Source organism: Gymnoscopelus braueri, assembly GCF_963280865.1.
Source record: "Gymnoscopelus braueri genome assembly, chromosome: 14".
Lineage (NCBI taxonomy): Eukaryota > Metazoa > Chordata > Actinopteri > Myctophiformes > Myctophidae > Gymnoscopelus > Gymnoscopelus braueri.
The window spans coordinates 22,174,736-22,202,342 of record NC_137619.1 but is presented as its reverse complement, the minus strand read 5'-3'; the positions used below and the strand labels follow the sequence as shown (position 1 = coordinate 22,202,342).

Sequence of the window (27,607 nt, the reverse complement as noted above, 5' to 3'; positions counted from 1 at the left end):
CAGTACTGGGTTTGGTGATGTTCTATATTGTCTGAATCAACTTTGTTTGCGTCCGTTTATGTGCTAAAAGAGTGACTTTGAGAGCTTTTTCAGCATACAATGTAAGTCAATGAGGAGCATATTTTCAATTTCTAATCAATGGAGCAATTATTTTTTATTTCTTGTCCACCTTCGGAGTTACATAATGGCAAGGTAACTACACAACCCAAACCTCTAACAAAGTGGTCTTGCCCTTTAAAAGTCCTCACTCCTGCAGTGACAAACATCTTTGGCTTGCGCTGCCCCCTCTGGGTTTTTTAAGGAGTATTGTCATTGCATCGTTATATGCAACTTGCAACCTTTGTATATACTAGATTTTTTATGACCACAGGTGAGCAGTATAGAGTGTTGTGCAATATGCCTTACACAGACACTTTCACTTTAGTAGAACATTGACTGCACTTACGAGCAATGGTGTTTGCTTGAGCATACAACTTTTGACATTGTCATATACTGTATCATCATCATCAGTCATTTGATCAGTAATAAACACCAGGTGTATATTTGATTTGATATCCACACATATGCTGCGACTGACAGCCACTACGCAGTTCACTACTTGTGTTATTCCCCCCTTAAATGCTTCATATGGGGGGATGCATGTATACACATTGGGGGGACACTACTAATGATTTTAACTAAAAGTCCTACATTGTGCTGTGCATCTCAGATTGCACTTCAGCGCTTTGCTCCAATTCAAGGGATTCTCAGACAGTGATATTAGATTTTCAATATAGTGGATACCAGGACCCACAGGTGGTCATTTGAATGGGCCCCAGTGAAATGGAATAAAAAATATATAGAAATGTGTATATACGTGTGCGTGTGTGTGTGTGTGTGTGTGTGTGTGTGTGTGTGTGTGTATAGCGGCCCTCACATCTAGAGTTCGGGCCGCTACACGCCCTCACACCTACGTCGCACCTCCGATCAATATGGCTGAGTCATAGTGTCGGGGGCTTTGTCAGAGTACCCGGTGTATCAGTCTGTTTGTGTCCCCATATATGGAGATCTCTGTATCTGTCAGTCCGTGTCTCTTTTGTGCCCACATATGGAGATCCCTGCTGTCATTATGGCCATACCCTGTATAATGGCATGCCCATATATGGGCATATTGGTTGAATCGGCGGTTCTGGATAACTGGATATTTATATATGCCTATATATGGGCATATCAGGTTTGGTTATGTCTGAGTCATAGTAGCCTCGGAAACCCAGGCTTTTTTTTTTGTTACAAAAGAAAAAAAGCCTGGGGGAGCCATGCAGGAACTATGGTCTTGGACCTTGTTATCTCCTAACCAATCAGAGTGCAGAGGGGCGTCGCTCTAAATTTGGTGACGTCAGCGTGCTCCGTGCACAGGCCGAGGGGGGGAGGGGAGGGGAGGCGGGGACATAGATTGGTGAAGCAATAGGAAGCCACGCACAAATCCGGGCGGCTGTGTTTGGGTCCGCCCTTCAAGACCATGGATTGAGCTCGTAGCCTCAGGCTAGAGTCATAGTGACATGCCTATATATGGGCGTATCGGGTTTGTTTATGGTTATGTCTGAGTCATAGTGACATGCCTATTTATGGGCATATCAGGTTTGTTGATGGTTATGTCCGAGTCATTGTGACGTGCCTATATATGGTCGTATTGGATTTTGTTTATAGTTATGTCTGAGTCATAGTGAATGCCTGTATATGGGCGTATCAGGTTTATCAGGTTTGTTTATGGTTATGTTTGAGTCAGAGGGACATGGCAATGGTCCTGCCTAATATGGGCATATTGGGTTTGTTTAGGGTTATGTCCGAGTTAGAGTGACGTGGCCGTGGTCCTGCCTATATATATGGGAGTATCAGGTTTTTTTATGGTTATGTCTGAGTGACGTGGTCCGGCCGGCCGACCAGAGGAGGATATACACTATATAATTATTTATTTTCAACAAATTGTAGTGTTTAACTTGTGTTTTGTGCTTTTTTTAGTAACCATACATCGATATAACTTATATGTTGAAAATGTATCAGAAGATTAAATACAACCTGAAAACTGTATTTGTAAGAAGAAAACACTAAATGTCACATGATCATGATAATAATACTAGTTGTCTACAAAGTCAAAAACAAGGTACTCAGAATGGGCCTTTGGGGAATGACTACAGATAGCAGTAAGCAATGAGCTAATGAGCTAGTTGACTGATGATGATGAACACAATTTTGCTTCAGTATATAACTCCAATTAACAATACTAACAAAACCGGTTCAAAAGTTCTACACGGTTTTGTCATTAAAATATTAGTTTTTCATCAAAACACATATTACACCATACATTGTTGCTCTTATTTTGATGTCACTCATATTTTGAGTCACCTAACCGGAAATCAAAACAAACGTGCTATGCAATGTTCTATAATATTGAGAGTAAATCACTGATTGAATGTACTTCACTAGTGCTGTAAATATGCTTGCTTGCTGCATAAAAGGTCTTTTCGGACGTGGAGCGATTGATGCGCCTAGTAATTAATGTTCAACAAGAGGCGAGCAGGCAGATAGGGTGAGTTTAAGCCTGATTTACTTTGTCATATGATGGTGTCATGTGCTGAAAATAGCCGATCTACATGCTCATAATGCGTTCCAAGCTTATAGATCTGCTATTTTTGCCACGGGGGAGGGGCGGGCATGTAGTGATTTGTAGAGGCAGAGTAGACTAAGACTTGAATGTTTCTGGAGGAGAGAGTGCATGGATGACAGTCCATCTGACACAGCCACTACTCCCGCATTCACGTTTGTATTATATTGACATCACTGTAAAACTGTGTGGGAATCTCCTACATTATATGTGCCAAATTTGAGGGAATCAATTAAAATATGTGCAATCCCGCACTGAAATTCCTGTTATGTGCAATGTTGTACTACTGGGGACACTTGAAGTAAAACTTGACTGAGGGCAGCTACATCAGCGACTCTTTAGTGTTTATTATAAATTGCATTATAACCAACATTAAGCAGCTCTACAAGCTCACAAGTGGGTAACGCATTGTGGGTAGATCAGCTACCTTCGGCGAGTATAAATTGAGCATTATGCACGCAGTCGACACTGGGCAAGTGTGCATCGCTGGTTTTAAGTGTATCTCGCCAGATGCTTCATTAAATTTGACCTGTTCCCCTTTTTACACGTTGCATGTCCTGGTGTCGGAAAACTTTCGAGTAAAATGCAGCCACACATCTTAGATTTGCTTGTAATGTCTGTTTTGGAGCGCCAGGGGGCAAATTGACAGCTAAGGTATTTAAGTGGCACCAAAATGAAGCACTGAAATCTGCGTTATAATTTGTCATTTTAAGGCATTATTTTTATTGGTCTGAGCTGGCAAGTGGAAGGTGTGTTCTGCTGGTCCAGAGGGTTTAAATATAAATAGTACTTCCGGGCCAGTGGGCCATTTATAATGTCGATCTCTGACTGAGTGAGTCACAGACCTTCGTCCATCCTAAATAGTAAATTGTATTCTTATTGGTTAATGGTTAATTACCTAGTTTCAGTTATCATGAAAATTTTAAATGATTCAAAATGGTCATCTATACCTACAATTGAAGGTTGGGAATAGAGGATGGTGGAGTTTTACATATAAGCTGCTGTAGTATTATCTATATGTGATGTTCTGCTGTACTTGTGTGCTAGTGATGCGTGGGTCAGCTTTGTGACCACGGATAAACCCTGCAAAATCAGGGCTAAAAATTAAATTGATTAAAAGCATGCTTTTCAAAATTCTGCCTTGGAATGAACTATGAAGTGATTCAAATGATGATCTCGAGTAAGCCTCGATGACGTCTCAATTGTTGCCAGCGATAAGACGGAAAAAGCCCTGCAAAATTTGCGCCCTCAGGTAGCATGTTTCTTGGTCCTTTTATGTTGTGGCTAGGTCTGTGCCTGTCTATAATTAGCCAGGGTTTTTGTGTCGACTGTAGCAACGGGGTTGAACCAGTGCCGACGCCAGACTGTTCATCATGCAGGATGTGTGTTGTTGTGTGCCGGAGGCCTAATTGATTCTGAATGAAGCATGCATTATTGATGGGCCAACATACATCTCTCTCTCTCTCTCTCTCCTGTTCTCCACACTCTGTATTTCCTTAAATATATTTTTTTTGTTGGGTCTTAGAATCGCTTGCTTTACCATTTTCCTCTGTCTTTATTATAATTATTTTCTTCATCTTGCCATTTCTCTTTCTATCTCAATTTCTCTCCATTGCTATCTCTCTCGCCTCTGCATATTTCTTAAACATTATCTCTGTAATGCTTGATTAAAATATGAAGAGGGTGGTCTGATACAAACCAGTCGTACTTTATTACTAAAGAGAAGAACTAATGGTTATTCTCGATCCCAGTTTCTAGCGCCGCTGACTTTAGTGCAGGCCTTAGTTAGTAACCACATAATCCTAAACACTAAATCTGCTTTGCCCGTAAGTCCCTTTACCTCCAGGGACCCTCTCTCCAGCTCTAACCTAGTAAAGACCAGCTATAGCTGACGGTAAGCCCACTCAAAGGGTATCCACCACCAATAACACCCTAGTTTACAACCGGGTAGCTCAGTCGGTAGAGCACTCTCCTTTCGACCACAAGGTCATGGGTTCGATCCGGGGCACCGCCAAATCGGCGTGTGAGTAGCACGGCTTGGGTGCGTGCGGCTACTACCGGCTAGTCGTGCAAGTACTGGGAGTTGATGGTAGGTGTCTGTTCTGGAGTGAGCAGTTTTCTGAGCAGTGACCCTGAAGTAACCCAGCGCATGACTTAACTAGAAAAGTGCGCTCTTCAGAGCGCAGATCCCCACCAGGCTGGGTGCTTAGAGTGTGCCCAGAGCAGCTGGCTGGTGTGTTCATTCATTGACACTTTTATCATTCATGGACACTATTCATCTCCATGTGTGTAGTCTCCCTGCTTCAAGTCATCTACAATGTTGTTCCCGGTGCTGAAGTTTATATTCTGGTAGAAACTGACAAGCTGTTATTGTAGGGGAGCCAGACTTTGGAGGTATTCATTCCTACATATTAACCTATTTTGTGTTAATAATAAATCAATGCTTTTTTTGATTGTGTCTTAACACACTCGAATTACTTAAAAAACAAAGGACTGACTGCTAATCTGTGTTTGTGTGTGTGGAACCTTGTACTGTTAGCTTTTAATGTTGTTGATCTAGGAACTGTGTCTTATTTCTGTGGATGCACACTGTATGAAGCCCTGGATAAGAGCATCAGCTAAATGTTTGAAATGTGAAATCTGGCATGCTTGACCTCGCCCATTATCCTGCACATCCCTTTTTATCAGTGAATTACAGCGCTGCAGCAGTATTGGATGTTTTCATTGACGCTGATTCGCTGAGGCGTGTGTGTGTGTGTGTGTGTGTGTGTGTGGTCTCTAGCTGACATGCCTGCCTGCATTCCTCGATGGAGAGCTGCACGATAATTCTGATGCTCATCCCTCTCTCTCTTTCACTTTCTATGCGTCTCCTATTTTCTCTCTCTCTGGTATCTCTCATGGCTTGCTCCTCCTATGAGGGAACTCCCTACCAGCTCCTGTGTGACCGTTCAGCCTGAGCTGCCAGCCACTGCCAGATTGAGGCATAGTGGAAAGTACCGCAGTGGTAGATGAGATGCCAGGACATAGAGGGAGGGCGAGAGGGGGGGCACACACATTTACACACCCCAAAACCTCTCCCCACCATGCAGTTTTTTTTAATGGCATGCTCTTATGACCAGCCCCCTGCATGGCCCTTGAGATTTGAAAGAAGTTCCACTTTGGCTTTTAGCCACAACAGCAGCAGGGCTCAAAGAATTGCGATGTTTGGTTGTCCATCCACCTCTTTGGTCCCGAAGAGGTTCGATTGCCATCGGTGAGGATAAATCCTACCGATTTCAGTGACCCCATACTTTTATTTTATTTATTTTGATATCTTTAGCTCCATTAAGGGAAGGTATATTGCAGTGAGCTGATGAAAAACACTTGCTTGACTACAGAATTGCAATTGAAAGTTTGAACCCACACAGAGCAGTACAGCAGCAGTTTTCTACCCTATATGATTCAGTGTGTTCACCCATTTCCACAGCCTTTCATTACACCACACTTGTAATTTTTCAGTTTCACTGGTAATTGATTCATTTTTCCCCCCTGGCATTTTTGTATCGGCCTGGCGAGAGAGTATGTTTTGCCCCCCGTCCGTCCGTCCGTCCGTCGGCGTGTGTGTGTCCGTCCTTCTGTCTGCGAGCAGCTAATCTCCGCCACCGTTGGCCCGGTCGCTGTGAAACTGCGCACACACACTCCTTGGATGCCACAGCAGAACCTCTGCCCCACATTTTTCAGATCAGCCTGTCATAGCGCCACCATGAGGCAGACTTTTGCAAAACACATTTTTTGCTATTACTCCTACAGATTTTGTCCAAAAACCATGCAAATCGGTACATAGTATCTCTATAGCCATGTGATCAACACGGATCTGTCTGATTTTCCATATTCCATCATGATTGGCAAAAATTGGCTTCCAAAGTTTACAGGATTGGTACATTATGAACAAAATGCCTCAAATCATGAACGCAGCATGCGATTTCCGTGAAATTTTCCACAGAGATTCCCACTTGGCCCAGGAAGAAATGCCACTTGAAAACGTTCACATCAGCCCCATGGTGGCGCTATAACAGGCCGATTCACGTTTTTAGCTATAACTGCACCAATCTGTGTGAAACTTTGCACCCACACTCCCTAGAGGCCAAGGAAAAACCTTTGCCCTGCATCTTTCACATATACCTTTTAGAGCGCCACCAGGAGGCTGAGTTTTGTAATACACATTTACGCAAATCGGTATACAGTATCTCTATAGTCATGTGATCAACATGGATGTGTCCGATATTTCACATTCCATCTGACATGGCTAGCATTGCCTTCCAAAGTTTGCAGGATAGGTCCCTTTTGAACAAATTTCCTCAAATCATGAACGCAGTGTGCGATTTCCGTGAAATTTTGCACGCACATTCCCACTAGGCAGAGGAAGAAATGCCACCCTTTTCACCTTGGCCTGTTATAGCGCCACCAGCAGGTCTAATTTAGCAAACCACATTTTTGGAACAAAATGCCTCAAATCATGAATGCAGTGTCCGATTGTCGTGCAAGGCCTAAGAAGAAATGGCACCCTTTTCACATTGGCCTATTAGAGCGCCACCAGGAGGCCATAATAACCTACCTGACCTGGCGGAGACTCGTGCGCACTTTTTCTAGTTATGCTTCATTTCGTGACAGTGGCCCTTATTTATGAAACAAACGCACAACAGAATCTGTCGTCAATTTGACATACGTAGCATATACGTAGCAGCCTGTGATCAAATCTCACGTCAAGGTCACAACTCGTGGACGGATGTTTGAGCATGAACTTGCAGTGGAGAATCTGATGGTTACAGAAGCATTTCAAGCCATGTACTTAAAATATGTAAGCCATGTAAAATATGAAACTAGGTTGTAGGAAGGTGCAGATTGTTCTTGCCAAACATTATGGGAATGATATGTAGGCTGCCTTGATGAGAGGATGAACCCTTTGGTTGAAAAGTTACAGGTCATTGGGCGCTGATGGCGCATACCACATATAGGCTCTGAAGCAGCCTGATGGCAAGTCGTGGGTTCGATACCTGAGCCCGATGGCCTTTGCTGTGTGTCACTCCCCGTCTCTTTCTCCCCGTTTCCTGTCAGTATTCACTGGACTATCCAAATAAGGGCAGAAAAGCCCCAAAATCATGATCGGACTGTCATGAAATTGATCAGGGAATGATCAGTAGGCTGCCCCAAAGAGATCATTACATTTTGGGGTAAAAAGTTCAAAATTACATAACAAGCCAGCCATATCTCAGTCAGGACCAGATGGATAACAAGAGATGTTGGTGTGAGGTTTGTTGCTAATTTGACAAAAGCATTCACAGGCGGCCGTCAGTGTCGTCCACATGCCTCAATTTTAGCTTCCTGAAATTACCAGTGACACCAACATGGCAACAGCCTAGTGCATGACTGTCATCCCAAACAGTGGAGCTAACCAACAGCACAAACTAAACAATCTAAATGAAAGTACCTACTCTTACAAAATCCTAGATAACACCGAAAAATGGTACATGGTAATTAACACCTACTTATAGGCATGTGGTTGGTAGACTTATAGTATGAATTATAAAATTATACCAGATCTAATTTGGTAATACAGGGAACAGCATTTATTTTGTACCAGCCAAAAATGACAAATAGCTTTTTAGTATATTGCCATGTATTAATATTACTATATATTACTTTTGATTTCAATATCATAACATAAGTGGTATTTGCATAATTGTGAGTGGACTGAAGGCAGACCTGCAAACCCATGAGGGCTGGAAAAACCCTGTTGAGGTGTCCAGGGCATGGCTTGATCTACCCTGGCAAATATATAGCAGCCTCAGAGTAACAATTGTATAATTTGATGACTCGATCTACAATTCAGTTTACACACATCTTAACTAACGAACAACTGTCAGATGCTCTGAAGTGAAAATTGAAGACCCCATATATGATTTTCTTTTAATTACCATTATTATTATTTTAGTATACATAACTGTTTAAATGCTTGAGTTTCCATACACAATTATATTTTGGCTAAAATGTTGTACCATGCATGTAATGATAAGTGCACCATAGTTACACTGATCTATAAGCTATCAACACATTTCATGATTGCATTGTTAGCTTGTAGATCTATTTCTTTTTTACACTCTACTTGACACCCTCTTGTGATTACGTGTGCTGACGGTACCACAACTCCTTTAATTTATTTCTAATTAAATGAAATTCTTTGACCTGATTTGCATACGGGCGAACTTGATACCCTCCCAGTGAGACTTACCCGTTTGATTGGTCTCAGTGATGCTTGTATCTCAGGCTACGAATGGACACAAACACACACACACGCGCGCGCACACACGCACACATACACACACTTTAAGCAGAATCATCAACAGACAACAGAAGTTATTTCTTGCATGAAGTGGGAAAAGTCAGACAGTTGGCCAGAGTGGCTGGTTAGTCTCCGTCATTTACCAACCACAGAGGAAATGTACATGTCATTGGTGGTTGGCGGGTGCTCATTTTGTTCCCTGGTAATATATTGATATTTGAGTGGGTCCTTAGATGTTCTGACAGGACAACGTTGATAGAGGAACGGTATTATCTTCTTATGGCTGAACATGTTTTCACCATCTTATCTGTATGTGCTTCTGTCTATCCGCAGCTAATCTAGCAAACTACTACACAGAGCAGTGTCAAATATGTGTAAAATCGGTAAAGTTCAACTGTATTCTTTATATGAATTTATAACCTCAGAGCTCAGACCCACCATCCCTCCAGGTTATGGAACAAATGTGTTGTGATGGTATCGGAATGGCTCTAGTCAATCCCTTTTCCCCCTCTTTATTCACTAGTACACTCAGGATTTAAATTGACTTTGAGGATTTTACTGTGTATCTCTGCGTTTTGGGCTTGTCCATTTGGTTATATTTGTACACACTCAGTTAAATTAACAGAGGATTTCCTTGGTTGGTAGTTACACCGTGACTTCAGTGCTCGTTGTCTGGCAATTTCTTATGCCATGAGGAACAGAGATCGCATCCAGAAGATGCATTTATTTTTTTCCCCAAGGAGTGTATGTGCTCCAAAATTGGAACAATTTAGGAGCGCATAAAGATTTTAGGGGGCCGGGTGGCAATGAAAATGTATCAAAAAATTTGTTTTTCCTTAGTAAAAGAAAACTTAGGGGACAACAGGGTATGAGCCAGCAGAGCCACCCCATATTTCAAGGAATCCTAGGGACAATAGGGTATGAGCCAGCAGAGCCACCCCATATTTCAAGGAATCCTAAAACAATCTACAGTAACTGTATGCAGTATCAATTATAGGTTGATTACAGCAGCCTTGTGATGCTTTGGATTTTGTGTAGCTACATTGTGAATACTTGTAAGGTGGTACCACACAAGGGGATTCCTTTTCCTTTATAAACCCATTGTAACTTCAAACTACATTTTAACCATGATGGACTCATTGAAAACACACGTCCCTGGTTCTGGTGACTGATATAAGTCCTTCCAATACGTGTTTTTTCAATTACTTTTTTCATTTATTAAATTTTTTTAATTTTCAAAAAAGCATGTATTGCTTGTAAGTATATAGAACCAAAATTAGTACAAGTACTGGACATGGTCCATCCCTAGTTATTATTTTTTGTTAATAATCACTGTTGGCTGATGACCAACACTCTCACCTTGTAGCGGAGCACATGGAAAGGCCAGCACTGCAGGAATTGGACTCGGTGTCCCCTTGGAGACTTGGAGAGAAAGTACACCTGCTACTTCAGTGCGTGCGTGCGTGTGTGTGTTGCATTGCATGTGCTTTATGTTTGTGAAGCCTCTGCTTTATATTCGCGTACTGGAGTAGTTGGCAGTTTCTTTGTTGTCCTTAAATTGTTATTGGTTTTATCACCAACACACTGATGTCGTTTGATGTATTGTATTTACTCAATGATACTGTGAATGAGTTTAATTACTCAGTGTAATCTCTAGAATAAATACAACTTGAATGAATGAATATTGTAAGACAAGTTAGACAACACATGGATTTTTTTTTAGAAGGAATGCAAGGAAAGTAAAGAATAATGAAAGAGAATGAAAGGAAGAAGGAATTAAGGGAAAAGCAGATTCAAAAGAAAGGCAGAAAAGATGGAGCAGTGAAGACGGAAAAAAAGACGGGATGGCCCTGTTTTTATTTATTTCAGCTTATCAGAGCGATCAAATGGTTCATCTAAAATGAGCTTTCATGTGGTTGCTTGCTGGTTTTAGGCTTAGATTTTACCATGTCCAAGTCACAACCGGGTTAAAGTTGGTTAATGCATTCATCACCCGTCTAAAGTAGTACTTTGTCCACAATGCTTTAGCATTATTATGACAAACCAGTTGAGGAACATTAGCTTATAGTTTCATTTCTAGTTTTCAGGTTGGGCTTTTCCAAGGATGGCAATGTCTGTGCAGCCAACACTTAAGGTCCTTACACACCGGCGAATGTGCGAATATACGCAAAATTCGGACTCGTTCCGAATAATTAAAAGACGCTTTTTCGCTTCGCTTTTCCGCTTTTTCGCGCCATGTACGCTTGCATTGACTTTATAAGGTTTTTTAAAAAAGCGTATTATTCGCACGAAAAAATCGCCCCGGTGTGTAAGGACCTTTAGTCCCAAACAAGATGTCTTGAAAGCTCCTGGCAGAATGGAAGCACGATGGAATTTGCAGTGCACCTTTATACATAGAGGATGAACCCTACAGATTTTGGTGACCCCTTGGCCTTTCCTCTAGCCCAAATTTACACCAACATTTCCACTTGCACACAAGATCAAAGTAGGGTGTAAGAGGCCGTATGACCCCTACGGGCCATTAGCAGGGCTTTTAGACTCTTATTTCCCAGATTCTCATTCTCTGACAAACAACTGAACCACTTAAATAGGCGCTCTACAATTGATGTGATATGACACATTGTGAGCTTCTAGATTTAGGCTATTTGCGCTAGTTTAACATTTTTATCTTTTGACAATCTTTCCCCATTTGTGCCTGTAATGAGTGATTATAGGCATGTCAATTAGTCATTGAGAATGTCCTTATTAATGGCATGCCCAAAATGGGGACGGCCAGTTGAAAGTTGACGGTTAAGATGTGTACATTTTGATGGCTACTGTGTCCGTGTTTAAATGAATATGTTTTGGGTTAAAACTGCAACTGACTCTTTCTGTCTTTCTCTCTTCTGTTTTGCAGGGAAATGAATCAAGTTACCCCCTGGAAATGTGCTCACATTGTAAGTAAAAGTATCCTCCCTTCTTTGTCTGCTGTCATTGTTCTTGGCCTGGTCGTCATTTAGCCGACGAGGGCTTCTCTGAAGCTGTGTAGTCTAAGAGCTGCGTGTGAGGTCACACCTATGACCCCGCCTGGCCTCCATACAGTATCTCAGAGAGATAATATTGGAGAGGATACAGAACTTGGCTGTACTGTATGAGTCACTTTCCTCTGTGTTGGCTGTTCAGTCAGTATGATGATAAACTGACAATACAGTTATGGAGGCCAACCATGTCTAATTGTGATGACAATAAAAGACAACAGTTGTGTACAGTTAAGTACACAGGTTTAACCCATTGAGGCCTGAGGCTCCGATTCTGCAAAATGTCTTCTAAATCCTAACGGTTTTCTGAAAAACGTATGTTTCAGTGGTTTTCAATCTTTTTCATGTCAAGGACCCCCCAAGATGATATGAATTTGGCCGAGGACCCCCATCTCAAAATATTTAGTTCCAGGGACGCCCAGAAGCAAAGATTTGATTTAATGTTTGCTTTAAAATAATATATATATTCAAAGATTTGCACACATTTTCACGATTTTTCAAAAATAGCAGATCTACAAGCTCGTAGCGCGGCACTCGGTGCCGCGCTATGAGCTTGTATATCTGCTATTTTTGAATAGCCAAAGTGTAAAATAATGCTTTTTAGCTCAAATGAAAAAGTGACACAGATAAGTTAACCCTGAAAGTATAAAAATGGACCCATAAGAGTACATTTAGTGGACTGTGTATGGGCAGCAAGTCGGCGACATTCCAGCACGGTTTTCTTTGGTGCTTTATACCTCCTTTTTCTCCCCAATGTATTCATTATGCCAATTCATTCCTCCCCACACACACATTTGTGTGTTATCACTGCTGTTGTATCCTACTGACACACTTGTCAGTGAGGAGCCCCCACAAGGAGGACATACAGCCTTCGTCCCATAGATATAGAAACCTAGATACCTCATTGGCCTCTGCAGTTCATTGTAACGACTGGTCTCTCAATACAAGGCTCTTCCGGGGGCTGTTTGACTACTGACCAATCACATCACGTTAACTACTGGCCAATCACAGCGCGTCTAACTGACTAGTTGCTGCGCGGCTGCCTCTTAAGAAAAGACCCACCCCACCTGCCTCTGATTGGCCTACCGAACGCCCCCTTCTGTGACGCACACGGAAGTTTCCAGCTTCCCCCCGGAAGCATAGAGGAAGCGGAAGTGCGTCCGAGATGCCGACGCTTCAGAGCCAGAGGAGGCGTCTACCTTTATATGTCTATGCTTCGTCCTACTCCTCCCCGTCCAACTCTCCCTGCTGATAGGTCGGTGCCTCCCCAGCCCCGTAGGAGTACCTGCAGTGACAAATATCACCCTCCATGCCCGGCTTCCCACCTCCGAACATGGGCCAATTGTGTCTGTATAGGGCATAGTAGTGGCGGCCATTTTCTGGTTCCACTTCAAAATACTCAATGCATTTTTCCCATTGACATTTCCAAAAATATTTATATCAATTATTTTAAGCCTAGAATCAAGCCATCCAGGGTCCTGGTGAATCATGACCATAAAACGTTTGATTCTGTGAAAAAACTTTTTTGAAAACGGCAAAACAAAGGGTATTTTATAAATATAGTATATAATATAATTAAATAACATTTTAAAAAATCACAGAAAAAAAGTTTTATGGTCATGATTCACCAGGACCCTGGATGGCTTGATTCTAGGCTTAAGATAATTGATATAAATATTTTTGGAAATGTCAATGGGAAAAATGCATTGAGTATTTTGAAGTGGAACCAGAAAATGGCCGCCACTGCTATGCCCTATAGACGCTCAACAAAGCCGTATGCACCACGGTGGTGGGCACACACTTTACCACTGCGCCCACCCAAGCGCCTCACTCCCAACACTGTTTACAGCCTTTGGAGAGTGCAAGCCTATCTTTCTTTATGCCGTGATCGTTACAATCACCATGTGTGTGACATTCCTGCAATATGCTCCTTTCTAATTTTCTTTTGGTATGCATCAACTTTCATTGGTTGAACGGGCCAGGCTGAAGATGTCTTGCTGGTTATACCTAACAAGCACTGAGGCAGAGGAACGTCCCTAAGTGTAGGCTATCCAAAGGACAATGTCAGTGCTCAGAATATACCCTCGTTGTCATTTTAGAATTAGTTGCCGCTTTTCAACACAAACATAGGCTGGCTTAACAATGAGTGGCTAGGACCGTTGTGTTGACAGTTGGTCTAACGACCAGATCACCCTGACAATCCTGTCATAGTGGAACACGTGTTGCCGTTAAAATACAATGTGGGTTTTACTGAATTGTCTCAAATGGCTGTCCGAAACCAGTCGCATAAATCAGAGTCATGGACAAATAGAGGACAGATAGGGTGTACTGTCCCCTATCTGTATTGAGTACCTGCAGTGTTAATGTAACAAATGTGACCAAATTAAGCTACATTTGTACTCATCTCTATTAATACAATTGCCTTGTGGTTCCACTTCCGGTGTTATCGCTTCAGTCGTATTCTTTGTGTTATTCTTTGTTTCTGCTATGTTGTAGCTATGTTCTAGCGGACCACCTGTCCAATTTCCTACACATTTAGCCTAAAAATCGATCATGCCTGTAGCCTTTGGATCGTCTACTTTTAATTGTTCAGTATACATTTGTATTAGTTCTTTGGGCCATATTTTGCCTCGGTATCGAACCACTCTATCCTTCTTCTTCATGTAGTTTCACTGGCACTTTGCTGCCTCACACAGGTCAGGAGTATAACGCAGTTTGTATTATCTTCTCAGTGCAAATTATTTACACTTCGGCAACGATCCCTGTAAAGTACACGCGTGCGTGACAAATCTATCTAGCGCAGATACATTTGTGTCTTTAGTTATCGCCTGTTTAACTCTGTCTGGTAGACTACAACAACACATGGACAGGACGACATCATTTTCACTTTCAATCACATTCAGTTAACTTTTACTGCTCCAAAAACACATCCCTCCACCTGAAACAGACATCACTGCCCTTTTGCACACACAATGACGAGCTTAAGCGCAGCTTCAGCAGAAAAACATAATAATTTAACTGCTGCAATTTACCTGAGTGTGTATTGTTACATGCTACTATTTTGTTCTTTCAACGTTGTGTGTACGTCGTGTGTGCGTTTGTTACTCAGCCTTTCTAATTTCTTTGCAAAGACATTGTCATGTGTGTGTGTCTGCGTGCGCCCCTCTCTATTACACCAGACAGTACCAACGTGTGTGTGTTACTCTGCTTTTCTAATTTCTTTGCAAACGCATTGTGTGTGTGTGTGCATGGGTGTGCCCCTCTCCATTCCACCAGGTGTGTGTCTGTGCTGAGTGTGTGTGTGTTGTTACTTTTTCCTTTGCAAAACGGTAATTAAGGCTACTACCTTTATTGCAAACTCCCCTCCTCTCTGTTTGGAAAAGTACTGCCCGCCCTCCGTCCCCTGCGCAGTGACTGTGTTTGTGTGTCTCGCTTAATAGTATATAGTATATAGCCTATATTGCAGGCTGAGGCTACGCGGCCCGGACCTCTAGTTTGTTACAAATGAATAAATGAACACTGCAGATTTTCTGTGTAGGCCTCTGGGACTAGCTGTAGATCAAAATATCTGAAAATGCATAAAGACAATTCGGCTAATAACCCCTCAGTGCAATATGTGACATCAATCAGTTAAGGCTTGTGAACAAGCTTGTAATGTGAGCTTCAGATCTGCTGTATTTGCATTATGTCCATAGAGCCTATTATTGTCCACCAATCTGTTTCCTACGCTCCACCTTCTTTGCCTGGGTAAAACATTTGTATTTTGTAACTCCCCGGATCCAACAGTAGTTGGCTGTGGTTAGAGACAATGGAGAAACAGGTGTTTGACCAGGAGCTGAACCCTGGAGGGACTGTCTGGGATCTGTTCAGCCTGTCTCCTCCACTTAGTTACTCTGTCCCTTTGACTGGCCGGCCCTTTGTCTCTAGCTTCATATTTTGTCTCCTGTTCCGTGTCTCTGTCTTCATTCTTGCTCTCCGTCTCTTTCTTCGTCTTTTCCCATGTCTCCTTTTATTTCCTCTGCATGGCCCCAAGACAAGACGATGGTTCACCTGTGCATAGACAAGATATGAAACTATACACTGGCTCACCTGTGCATAGAACCAAGACAACTAGACAAGACATTAACTTATATACTGGTTACCTGTGCATAGAACTAAGACATGCATGAACCTCACCTGTCCATAGACCTACTGTAGGTTGACGATAATTATAAATGTGTGTAATTAATTATTAGGAGTTCCAGATTTGCAAATTAGGTTAAATCACACTTTGTGAGACAGGAAGTTTAGACTGTTTTTAATGAATTAAAGGGTTAAGGTTAATGCTTTAGTTTGTTTTCTGTATCTGATGACAGATCTGATGTGGGTGCCTCCAGTGGGTTAAAGTGGCAAGCAATGCTTTCTCATCAAACTGTGCCCTCAGCTGTTAATAATGCAGACATGATCTGCAGCATTCAGCCAGAATCAACTGTAGCAAGAATGAACCTCTACCTTCATTCATTCATAAAGTGAATAGAATAAACACATAAAGACATTTAAAGTGCCACGACGCCACTCTCTCTCTCTCTGTCCGTTTTCTTGTTTTAGACATCTCCTGTTATCAGTGCAGCGCTTCGCTGCTGCTCCCTGAGCCAAGCTTAGGTCAGGCAAAAATTGAATGGCCTACTTGCGAGAGGGAGCGTAATTAGACACACATAGTCATGCGCTCAGGCACATGCCTAGTCCATGCAACCACACATACAGTATGCATTGCACAGACAGAACACACCACACACACACACACACCACACACACACACACACACACACACACACACACACACACACACACACACACACACAAAGTCACACACACAGTCTCACACACAAAACTCGTATTGCTTTCTTTACCCCACACCCATACAAGTACACACATAGCAGAAGAGCAACAGCCGTCTGTAACCATCGCCTGCTACTAACACCACCCACCCCACCCTACCACACCCCACCCCCTGCCTGCAGCCACCTAAAAATAAACGCTCAGCTGAAGGCCGGAGTTCCTTGTTGCTAGGGGTTTCCCTGAGGGCAGGAGCCAGAGCCTTCTTTGGGGTGGGGCTGGTGGGAGTTCTCATGATGCCACGGCTAAAAATATCCGCCGACAGCATGCTTCCGCACAGCCTTCACTCGCTTCGGTGCACGCATGCAGGCGGGAGTACTGTAGGTGTACAGTGCATTAGCGGAACGCTGCTGGTGCTAGGACCACGCGGCCGCAGCAATCTGCCTAATGCACACATTAGGCCCAGAGCCGAGCACTGCTCAGCCTTCTCTCGCCACAGTACGACACACTCTCTGCAGTGTGGCTCTCCCCTAGCAGTGGCCTAAATGAGAGGTGACAGGAGAGAGAGAGAGAGACGAAGCGAGAGTGAGTGTGCAAGAGAAGGTGTGCTCTAGTTACATGTGTGCGACGTGTGCCTTTTCTGACCTGATTTCCAGAGCCAGGACGACTGTATTGTTCCTGCAGTAAAAGTTTATTTTACAAATGATTTATTTCCTGCTAAAATCTCTTATTGGTTGATTGAGGGAGTGAATGTGAAACTATTGTAAGGAATACTGTCTGTCTGCGCTCAGTCTGTATATCACTTTGTCAATTTGTCCACCAGAGGGTGCTCTAACCGCAGCTCATCTATGCACACCTCTAGGTTTTGGGAACCTTGTTTGGGAAAGAAATACATACATATACTGTATTGGGAAAAATAAAATAACATTTGTCAACATTTGAAGATCTTTGCCTACCATGTGATCTTTGGAGACTGAAATTGCTATATTTTTGACCTGTTGATGAATATTCATTCATCATGCAGGCCAATATTCATTCAACAGTTAAAAAATCACACCCTGTGTGAAGTGGGCGGTGTATTCCTAGCTAATCACAATACTGAATGGAGTCAACCAATCATGTACAAAAGATAAATACATTTATTGAAACACTCTTTATGATGGACGAAACCATAACTCGAAAAAAACAAAGTTTTGGTTTTTTTCGAGTTATGGTTGCTTATATAGGGCTATGCACATGTGTCATGTGACACTGGCCAATCACAGTCCTGAATAGACTGTGATTGGCCAATCACAGCGCAGGATAATTCTACTAATTTCCTGGGCCCAGATCTCAGCGCAGGAAAATGTACATTTTTCCAAATCTCACTTATAGGGGCGGTTTCACCGCCCAAAAATATAGCAATGTTTTGGTTCCAAATGTTCTATCAATGGAGATTTAAGTATTTTCTAATGTAATATCATTCTGTGGATAGCCATTGTACTGTATCTGCTCATAATGTGACATTCAAGCGTGCAGTATTTGTCATATCTTCAGGCTTCATATATCCATTGGGGTTTCCGAAGGGAGCTCCAAATATTTGTTCTAAAAAATAAACATTTAAACAATAGGAATATTATTGTTTCATAATAGGAATATAATATGCACTGAATTGACACAAAACTCGAAGTAGTAGCCAAATTACATCAGTGAATACACTCATATTACTTAAAACCAGTGTGCTTAAACTACAGGGTAGGGATTTTTACCAACCTTCTTTGTATAATAAATTTGATGTCAGGTTTTGAAACCATAGCCAGTATTCTGCGTCAGTGGTCAATTTGTTGCTTGGAGTGGAAAGTTTGGTCCTTGTACTTGTTTATATCGGTTCCATGGGCAGTTCTGGATAACCATTTATGCCTATATATGGGCTTATTGGTCTGATTAGCGGTTCAGTACATCCGCCTATCCAACCGAGTTAACACCGGGCATTGCACTCCCTCGGGCGATACACACGCCAAGTTTGAAGTGGAATCGGTCGGTCGGTTCTCGAGATACACAGAGGACAGCTTCTCTCACACGCTTACATGCAGAGTTATGTGTCTGTTGCCCAACTATGTAATGCACTTCCTGGTAAAAACAAAAACGGAAAAAGATATTAATTTCCCCCCCTTTGTTTTCACCTCTGGGGGCACCACCTCCTTTTTTGTGTAGAAACAGGAACGCAGTTTGGCTCTCCCCTTTCTTAATCCACTTCCTCCCGGGTGCCTCTGTGTTTAATTCTACCAACAACAACACTACATGTTTAAGGGTTGATGACTTTTCGTGCATATTCAGGTAAAATTTGGAAAGACTGATTCTGGTGGTCATTTGATGCTTACTGCCACCTGCTGGTGAACATCTGTGCAGATAATCCAAACGCAAATTGAAATTTGAATGCCTACCCAAAAAAAACGAATATCCAAATGTTTAAGTAGGTGGGGCTAGCCCTATTATCTTATATACATTTACTTCAATACATCTACTATACTATAATCTGATATGTTTTAGTTGTTGTTGCCAATCTGCTAGAATAACCCCTTAATTGGCTCAGTGAAAATGGCGACTGGCTCGGTGGCGGTGTCACATGTCAGTTTCATAGGATATTGGGCCATGCAACCAACCTTCTCTTATTTACCCACCTTCTCACATGTTGCTCAAGTGTGTGTGTGTGTGTGTGTACTCATGCATTAGGACCTAGGCTGTAATTATCACTAACCTGCCAACTGCATTTCTCTCTCCCCGAGTCCTCCATCTTTGGTGCAGGTTAGCAGAGTTAATTCAGTCACATGTCCCCACTAATGTGCTGCGAAAGCTGTTGAGGGCTGATGATGGCAAATTACTTAATGACGTTTTGGAAATGCCAGGTTTTATGAAAAGCGAAAAACAGGCCCAGGTTGGCTAAAGGAATTTTGAATGGCGATGGCAAGGATATAAGGTGACTGGTCAGTGCTGGTTGTCATTTCTCAGATAATGCAAAATAAACAGCGAATAGATTTCTTTGTTTGCAGTTCTAGACATGGTTAACATGGTGAGGTCCCTTGTTCGTTTTCTGAGGTCTACGGGGTTAAATGAAATATCATCACGCGTTTACTTTCCATTCAGCTGATGGAAACAGTGGATTCATGTCATACATTGTATTAGAATAGTTTTTTATAATTCACTTGGAAATTGGATGGAAAGACCTTGCATGTAAGCAGACAGTCATAGACATCATACTATGAAAAAAACTGAAGGGCTTTTTTGATTTAGAAGACAGGCTCTGTGTGTGTGTTGTGTGTGTGTGTGTGTGTGTGTGTGTGTGTGTGTGTGTGTGTGTGTTCGTGTATCACTGTCATCTGCATATGTTTTCATGTATACTTGTGTGAACAATTGCCTTACCGTGCTCCCTCCTTCCTTTGTGTGTGTGTGTGTATGTGGGGGGAAATAGTGCGTTCTAGTTGCTTAGTAACACAGCCTTTCCACACAAGTGGTGTGTGTGCGCTCTGCAGTGGAGTCTGTGAGATTATGATAATAATTTCACACTTGCATTGGGTCTCCCTCAGAGCCATTTATTAGAACAGTGTTGTGAGGAGCCTCTCTCCTGGTGTGTAGTGTCTGAAAATGAGTTGCTGCTGATCGCATTTGATATTATATCTGTGCACTGTAAAAAAAAGTGTTACAGGTTAATTTGGTTACATTTTGTACACTATCTGACTTGCAAATGGATAAATTAACACTAGGAATTTCACTGTGTACACTTGTGTACTGCTGTTTTCCCCTTTGTCTTTTCTTTCTTTTTTTCACCTGAGCACCATGCATGCAACCAAATTCATAATGTATTTTGAATATGTTCCCTTGCCTCTAGGTTTGGCAAATTGTTTTCCCTCTAATGTAAGGCTTACATTTAAATACAAAACGGGTGCAGGCACAGTTCTACTGCGTTACCTTCAAATGAACTTGGTTTGCGAAATAAAACAATTTGGAAATATCTGTTCTTCTAAATCAGGGGTGGGCAACTTTGATGATGGAGAGGGCCACTATATTTCCACACTCACTCCAGAGGTCCACATTGCATATACTGTCGGGCCATTCTATGTCACACAAAAGTAGCAAAAATAGCAAGTTGAGCAAGTTTTTGCTATTTTTTTTAATTGGAATTTAGATTTGTTTGTTGTTGCTATTTTTTTTGATTGGAATCCTGAAAAATAAAATTTGTATTTAATTTCAAATGCATACTTATGTTAACTTTATGTACTTAAATACAAACACATTGGACATAAAAAAGACAATAACCTGCAGGCCACATTAAGTGAAAGTGGGGGCCGCATGTGGCCCATGTATGTTCTAAATCCTTCTCGGCTGCATCAAAAACGCTTGAAAGTGCTGCTCTTTGACCTTGAGAACCCTTCCCAGAAAACACAAAATTTAAGAGTCTAAAAGTAATCTATACACACTATTGGAATAGATATAAGTCAGTTGGTGTGATTAAGTAGACTACGTTTACAGTAGCATGCACACTAGTTTGATGGTTCAAACTGGGAAGGGGTATGTCCTATGTCAACTGCAATACAAACACTCAAATCAAATGAACAAAGTTTTGTTACCATTCAAACATGCATGCTTTGCAGAAGGTCACTGAGGGGCTTCAACAATCAGTATGAGTATTTTGTTATTATTATTACTACCTTTTTTAAGGGCTTTCAAACTTTTTCATGTGACTTATTCGGCCACGGACACTCATTTCAAACAATTCTATCCAAGGGACCATGATATGAAATATGTTATGTTTCGGTTTAAATTTGAATAGTCAAAATGGCATAATCGTGCATGAGAAGTGGATTCATAGTGGAGATATTGAAACATTTTGTTAGAATAGCTAATTCAGCTAGATATAATTCAAATTGAATTGATCTATAGTGAAATGAAAGTACTTCTCAATTGGCTGGGGATCCCTGGAACCACTGTAATCACCCCTGGGGGTCTCCGGACCACTGCTTTTATAGTACAATGTTTCATATGAATGACAACACGTTTACTTTATTTGCTAATGTGACTCACCTGTTTTACTAAGAACTCAAGGAGGGGGTGTCTGTAAATTGTGCTGATGTTCGTTATGTGGTTGTGATTGCCGGAGCAAGTTTTTCCTCAGACAACTGAGATGTCTACCCTTTTCTGCCCTGCGGCAATAATGGATGCTCAAACCTGTACCAGATTGTCCGGAACGCATACAGAGAAGTTTTCCGTTTGCATTCCCTTCACTGGCTTCCGGTTGCTGCCTGTACCCAGTACAAGACACTGGAGATGGCCTAAAAGGCAATCACAGGCATGGCACCCCCATACCTTCAGCTCACTTAGATCAGTTAACACAGGATGTCTGTTTGAACCTTTCCTAAAACACCCTGGCCAACGCTCCACATGTCCTAGACTCTTTTCCCTCCTGGCTCCCAAGCTGTGGAATAAACTCCCCCCTGCGGTCGGGACTGCAGACCTGCTCCCCATTTTCCACCGTGGTCTAAAAACTCACCTCTTCAGACTCCACCTCACCCCCTAGCACTCCTCTCCTCTTGTACCCCTTCTTGTCACCTATGTTGATTGATGCTAGTTATACTATGCAGATCTATTGGTTACTTGTTCACATGTTTTGTTTAGATTAACATTTATTTATTTTCACTTAGATACCACATAGTCTCTAATGCCCGACAGCAAGCTACCAGTTCGATTCCTGGGCCCGGGGGACCCTTGATGCATGCATGTCACTCCCTGACTCTCTCCCCCTTTTTCCTGTCTTTCTACACTGTAATAACTATCAATAAAGCCCCCCAAAATAACAAAGACAAAATTATATTTATAAAAAATAAATTCCACTTTGTTTACTTTTATTCGTTCTACAGGTAGACTCTTTTGAAAGCATCCCCAGAAAACACTGATTGAATCAGCAGCATTTGGTCGTTTAGCTTCACATTCAAACGGAAATATAAAAAATATGTGATTTGATCGATATTGCATTGATCTTGCATACATCTGCCGATACCGATATGATGAACGATTAATCGTGCATCCCTGAGTGCATATGCTATTTTATGGTAGCCTAATGCTAAACTAGCTATATCATCTTCAGCAAATGCACAGTGGAGAGAGAGGGGAAATACAGGGAGGGGGAAATGTGACCCAGGTCTTTAGTCAGATATGAACCCAGGACATACATGGTATGTGCACTTATGAACCCATGATATATATGGTATGTGTGACTGTGCACTAAGTAGTTCAGTCATGTCTGACATTTTGTTCCACATTTTTATTTCAGTTTTTAATGCATATGGTAACGTGTCCATTGAGTTCAATGGAGAAGTGGCGCCATGTTCTATTCGGTTCCTCAAGCTATATAGGAACAATCATGAAAAACAACACCTTTGTAATGACTTTTTGTGACATATTTCAAACACAGCTTCAAACTGCTGTTTCATGCTAATACTAGCCTTTCCCCCCTAAAGCTAAATCATCTCACTACTACACATGATTATTTTCATGAATGGATTCTATTCATGCACACTAGCTGGGGCAGGAACATTAGGCCTCACATTCACTGCAAATGGACAGTGGCAGATACTGTATACTGCAGACAGTGAACTAGTAGATTATGTAAGGCCCTGTACTCTGATATTTCTCAGCCATGAGCTACAGAGAAATACTGTATGCTGTCATGGGTTTGCCCACAGTCACGGTAAAATCGGTGTTAATTTAACTCTGAGTGAACCTGAATGGACCCAAAACTATACACATTTAGGCCTGTTCAAAAGTGAAGGTTGCGCACATCCAGTTGGTTTTCTGATGCTGGACACAAAGGGTAACAGTTTAAAATAAGAAGAATTCGCATAACAACATTGTTCCGATGACAAGTATCTTACCTAACACTGTCGAGAACTGTCCGACCGACCGACTTCAAACTCGGCCGGCGACCCGAGGGAGTGCCGTGGCCAGCGTTGAGTTGGTCAGATAGGCGGTTATCCAGAACCGCAGATACACCCATATACTATAGGCATATATGGACAACTGGTTGTCCAGAACCGCCGATCTGACCGATATACGGGACTGACCGACTTCAAACTCGGCGTGTGTATCGGCAAGTACCGTACGCCAAGTGAGTCGTCGGATCAGCGGCTCATCACCCAAAAATATCAGAAATGGCAATAAATCCCCAGATATTGAGTACACTGATGTCATCAATATAACATCATAGACTGACCTCGACTCCATAAATGGACACGGAACTCCATGTATGGGTATAAAAGGGACACAGACAGACAGATACAGAAATCTCCATATATGAGCATAAAAAGTACACAGCCAGACAGACGAGCACAACTGGTATTGCATAACTGGGTGGGGCATGCATTTCCAACTTGCATCGTTCCTGACTTGCATCGTTCCAGAGTCTTAAGTTCAAGCTCAGGACTTTCTCTTACTGTCTCTGCTGACTCTGTTTCACTTGTTTTCTCTCTCTCCCACTCTCACTCAAAACACAATGAGGGTGCATACAGCCTTTCTTTGTGTGTGTGTGTAACAACCTCAAAATGCACCCAGCAACTATCTTTCTACCTCTCTCCCTCTCTCTTGCTCTCTGAAGCTACACTGCAGCATCCTGGGTGCTAAATGAACTCTGTGAGTGTAAAAAAGAAAATGGCCCTCAGGATTTTACTGCGTACCGTCCCACTTAACCAAAACAGTACATGTTCTCTCTCCATTGCCTCATCTTCTCAGTCTCTTAAATGTTGTGCAGAATGTTCACCTTTTCACATATGAAAATTCTTTGAAACAGACCCCCCCCCCCATGGTGCGTAATAAAGTTGACTCCAATAAAGCTGGAATAGGATAGGATGTAATAGGATAGTCTACACTACGGTACAATACGATACACTGACAGAAGAGAAATTAATCGAATTGTCGGTCCTCTAAATTTGGCCATTATCCATTTTCTTTCATGCCCCGTCATTCTCTCTCCCTCTGTCAGTGAGGTGTAAAGATGAATAAATAGCCTATATCATTAGGAGAATGCAGATTAGAGCAAAGCATTGCAAGTCTGGTTGGCTGAGGTATGTGACCATGTGTGAATGAGCTTATACTATTTAACAACAGCTTTTCTGATTGCTTCTGGATTACCCCCTCCCACCACCACCACCTTATTGCCATTTGTTAAGCAGAGACCAGCAAAGCTAGAGCCATTTGGAAATGGCAGCGTTAAAGAGGACCCAGCTCTCAGCTGGGCAGACCGGAGGAAGGGACGCAAATAGATGTAAGTGTGCTGGGGAGGGTTGGAGCTTCCCTGTTGAACTTGGGTCACAGTTTTAGTTCTGTAGCTGGTTTTTGGGTCTGCGCAAGTTGTCCTTGACCTACATGCAGCTTTCGGTTGTTGTAATAGATAACTACAGTATGAGCAGGTGCAAGTGAAGGGCGGCTGTGTGCTCACATGCTCCTCTGGCGTAAATATGCTGTATACTGTAGGCCTACATGCGTTGTGTGACTGCAACTCTTGGCCCCAATCTTGAGGGCTTGTTTGTTTCGCAAAAGACTAATGTGTTTTTTATGTTGATCTAAGCTTACTTCTGCTCATCCATATGTTTCCCTTCTTCTCTCTCTCTCTCCCCCAGTCGATGCTGATGAGATTAAAAGGCTAGGGAAGCGGTTTAAGAAACTCGACCTAGATAACTCGGGCTCGCTCAGTGTGGAGGAGTTCATGTCCCTTCCAGAGCTCCAACAGAACCCGCTGGTTCAGCGGGTCATCGACATATTCGACACAGATGGGAATGGGGAGGTGGACTTCAAAGGTGTGCAACAACACACACACACACACACACACACACACACACACACACACACACACACACACACACACACTAACCCTGCCTCCCTCTCACCCCTAACCCATCCCAGTTACATGAGGAACTCCTCATTTGCATATAAACCACCATTCTGAGTTTTATGGGTCTATAGTGTACTAAATAAAGGTAGTAAATCAGTTTGATCGTACATTTATTCTATATTGAATAACATTACTTTTATTTTCTTACTGCAGAGGGTGCATATTCACAATATGGGGTTTCATGTTGTCTTGTTGTCAACAGTACAGTAACCATAATTGAATTGAATTGTCTTATTTTTCAGGAGAGCACAGACTTGGGTTTATTTTTTCCCCCTAAACATTTACAATTTCTATGCATTGCATACGAGAAACCTTTGGTATTGGTCTGTCCATTTTCTGAGCTGATCGAATTAGAACATGGACCTGTGCCCAGCACTTAATAAATGGTGCTGTAAAACAAGCCCGTTGTCCTCTAGGCTGAGAAAGGCTCAACACTTGAAGGAGTTTTGGCAAACATTAATCACACAACATCATTAACAAAAGAAGATCTCGATAACCAGGGACTTTGGCCACACACATTCTCTCTCTCTCCTTCCTCTCTCTTTTTGTCTGCATTACAATGCATTATCTCTGCATTGCAGCAGTACTAATGGTTTAAAGTAAGATGAGAGATGGGTCATTGGTGCTGCCTAGCACTTTTAGATTTTTACAGAATGTGTATTGATTGATTAATTGATCTCATTTTGTATATTGCCTTTTAAGGGGTATTTGTTTTCATAATAAATACAATATCCTGTTCCATGAATTCCCAATTAAGGATGTTTGAAAGTTCCTTTACATTACTTTAAAATGATGTTGAACTTTGGTATAACACATCCTTGGGTTTTATAGGTGCCCCATGATATACACTGTAAATCCAAATATTGGACTATATGATCTGTATCTGTTGCAGCAGTGCTCTGTGAGTGGGGAACGGAAAATCATGTTTTTTCTCTCACTATTCATTCTGCCTGGTGAAACGGGTCTCAAAATCACTGTTAGGGGAATGTGAAATGACTTAATTCACGTTTTATTACCCTTTGAATTTGAAAGAAGATCCGGTCAGTAAGCATATGGAAAGGGAATGAACAAACTATTATGTTTACCAATAACTGTAAGTAGACGGGGTTGGGGGGACGGGGGATTGCATAGCATGACCCACGTGTGTGTTGTTTTCCTACCGGATCGTAGTAACTTGCGTAAGTTGCGTAGTAACTTGGCACGCGGAACTGCTTCGCCCCTAGTCACACTCATTTCAAGATTGTTGATAGTTTACGATTCTGTCCCTATCGGTACATAACTTGACCGGCACTGAGACGGCTCTGGTGGACTAGTCGACAGGGCGACTCGCTTGCCTACGGCTCGCTCGGCGGTGCCTCTTGTTGCTCAAGTCCACTAGAGACGGCCTCCGTCATTGTAACTGTATTTTGCCCATCTACTTACTAACTTCATAGGTATGTAGTCTGTTCTCACCAAGTGGGCCAAGTGGTCCGCCTCGCTGGGGGCATCAAAAACTATGACTAAACCTAATAAAATAATTTGTGATTTAGATTAGATAAATAAACAATGGCGGGAGAGGGATTCGATCCCGGGACGCTGGGATTGTAAGTAAGTCCATGTGGTATTGCAGGGGTTTGGGAGTTATTTAAAACGGTCCGCTCATGTGAGAGGCAGTTTCGTGTGCGTCACAGAAGGGGGCGTTGCCAAGTTACTACGATCCGGTAGGACACACGCCTCACTCTCCAGTCCCCTCTCAGAGCACAGGAACAACTGTTAAAGATAATTAACAATATTTGGACTTATATCATGGAAGTTATCTATACAAACCAAGGTTCTACTAAAGTTCAACAACATTTTATAAGAGGTTAAAAAAACTTAACCTCTCAAACAATCCCATCAAATAAATAAAAAAATTCTCT

At 42.1% G+C, this 27,607-nt stretch overlaps 1 protein-coding gene across 1 annotated transcript in view; it reads left to right on the top strand.

The window, feature by feature from the left end:
- LOC308100888 (calcineurin subunit B type 1) overlaps positions 1-27,607 on the top strand; it is a 43,279-nt gene that overhangs the window by 6,601 nt on the left and 9,071 nt on the right. Inside the window, exons 2-3 of the mRNA XM_080450056.1 lie at positions 11,857-11,896; positions 25,438-25,614. Of these exons, the coding sequence (XP_080306182.1) occupies positions 11,857-11,896; positions 25,438-25,614 (217 nt within the window). The remainder of the gene's footprint in view (positions 1-11,856; positions 11,897-25,437; positions 25,615-27,607) is intronic.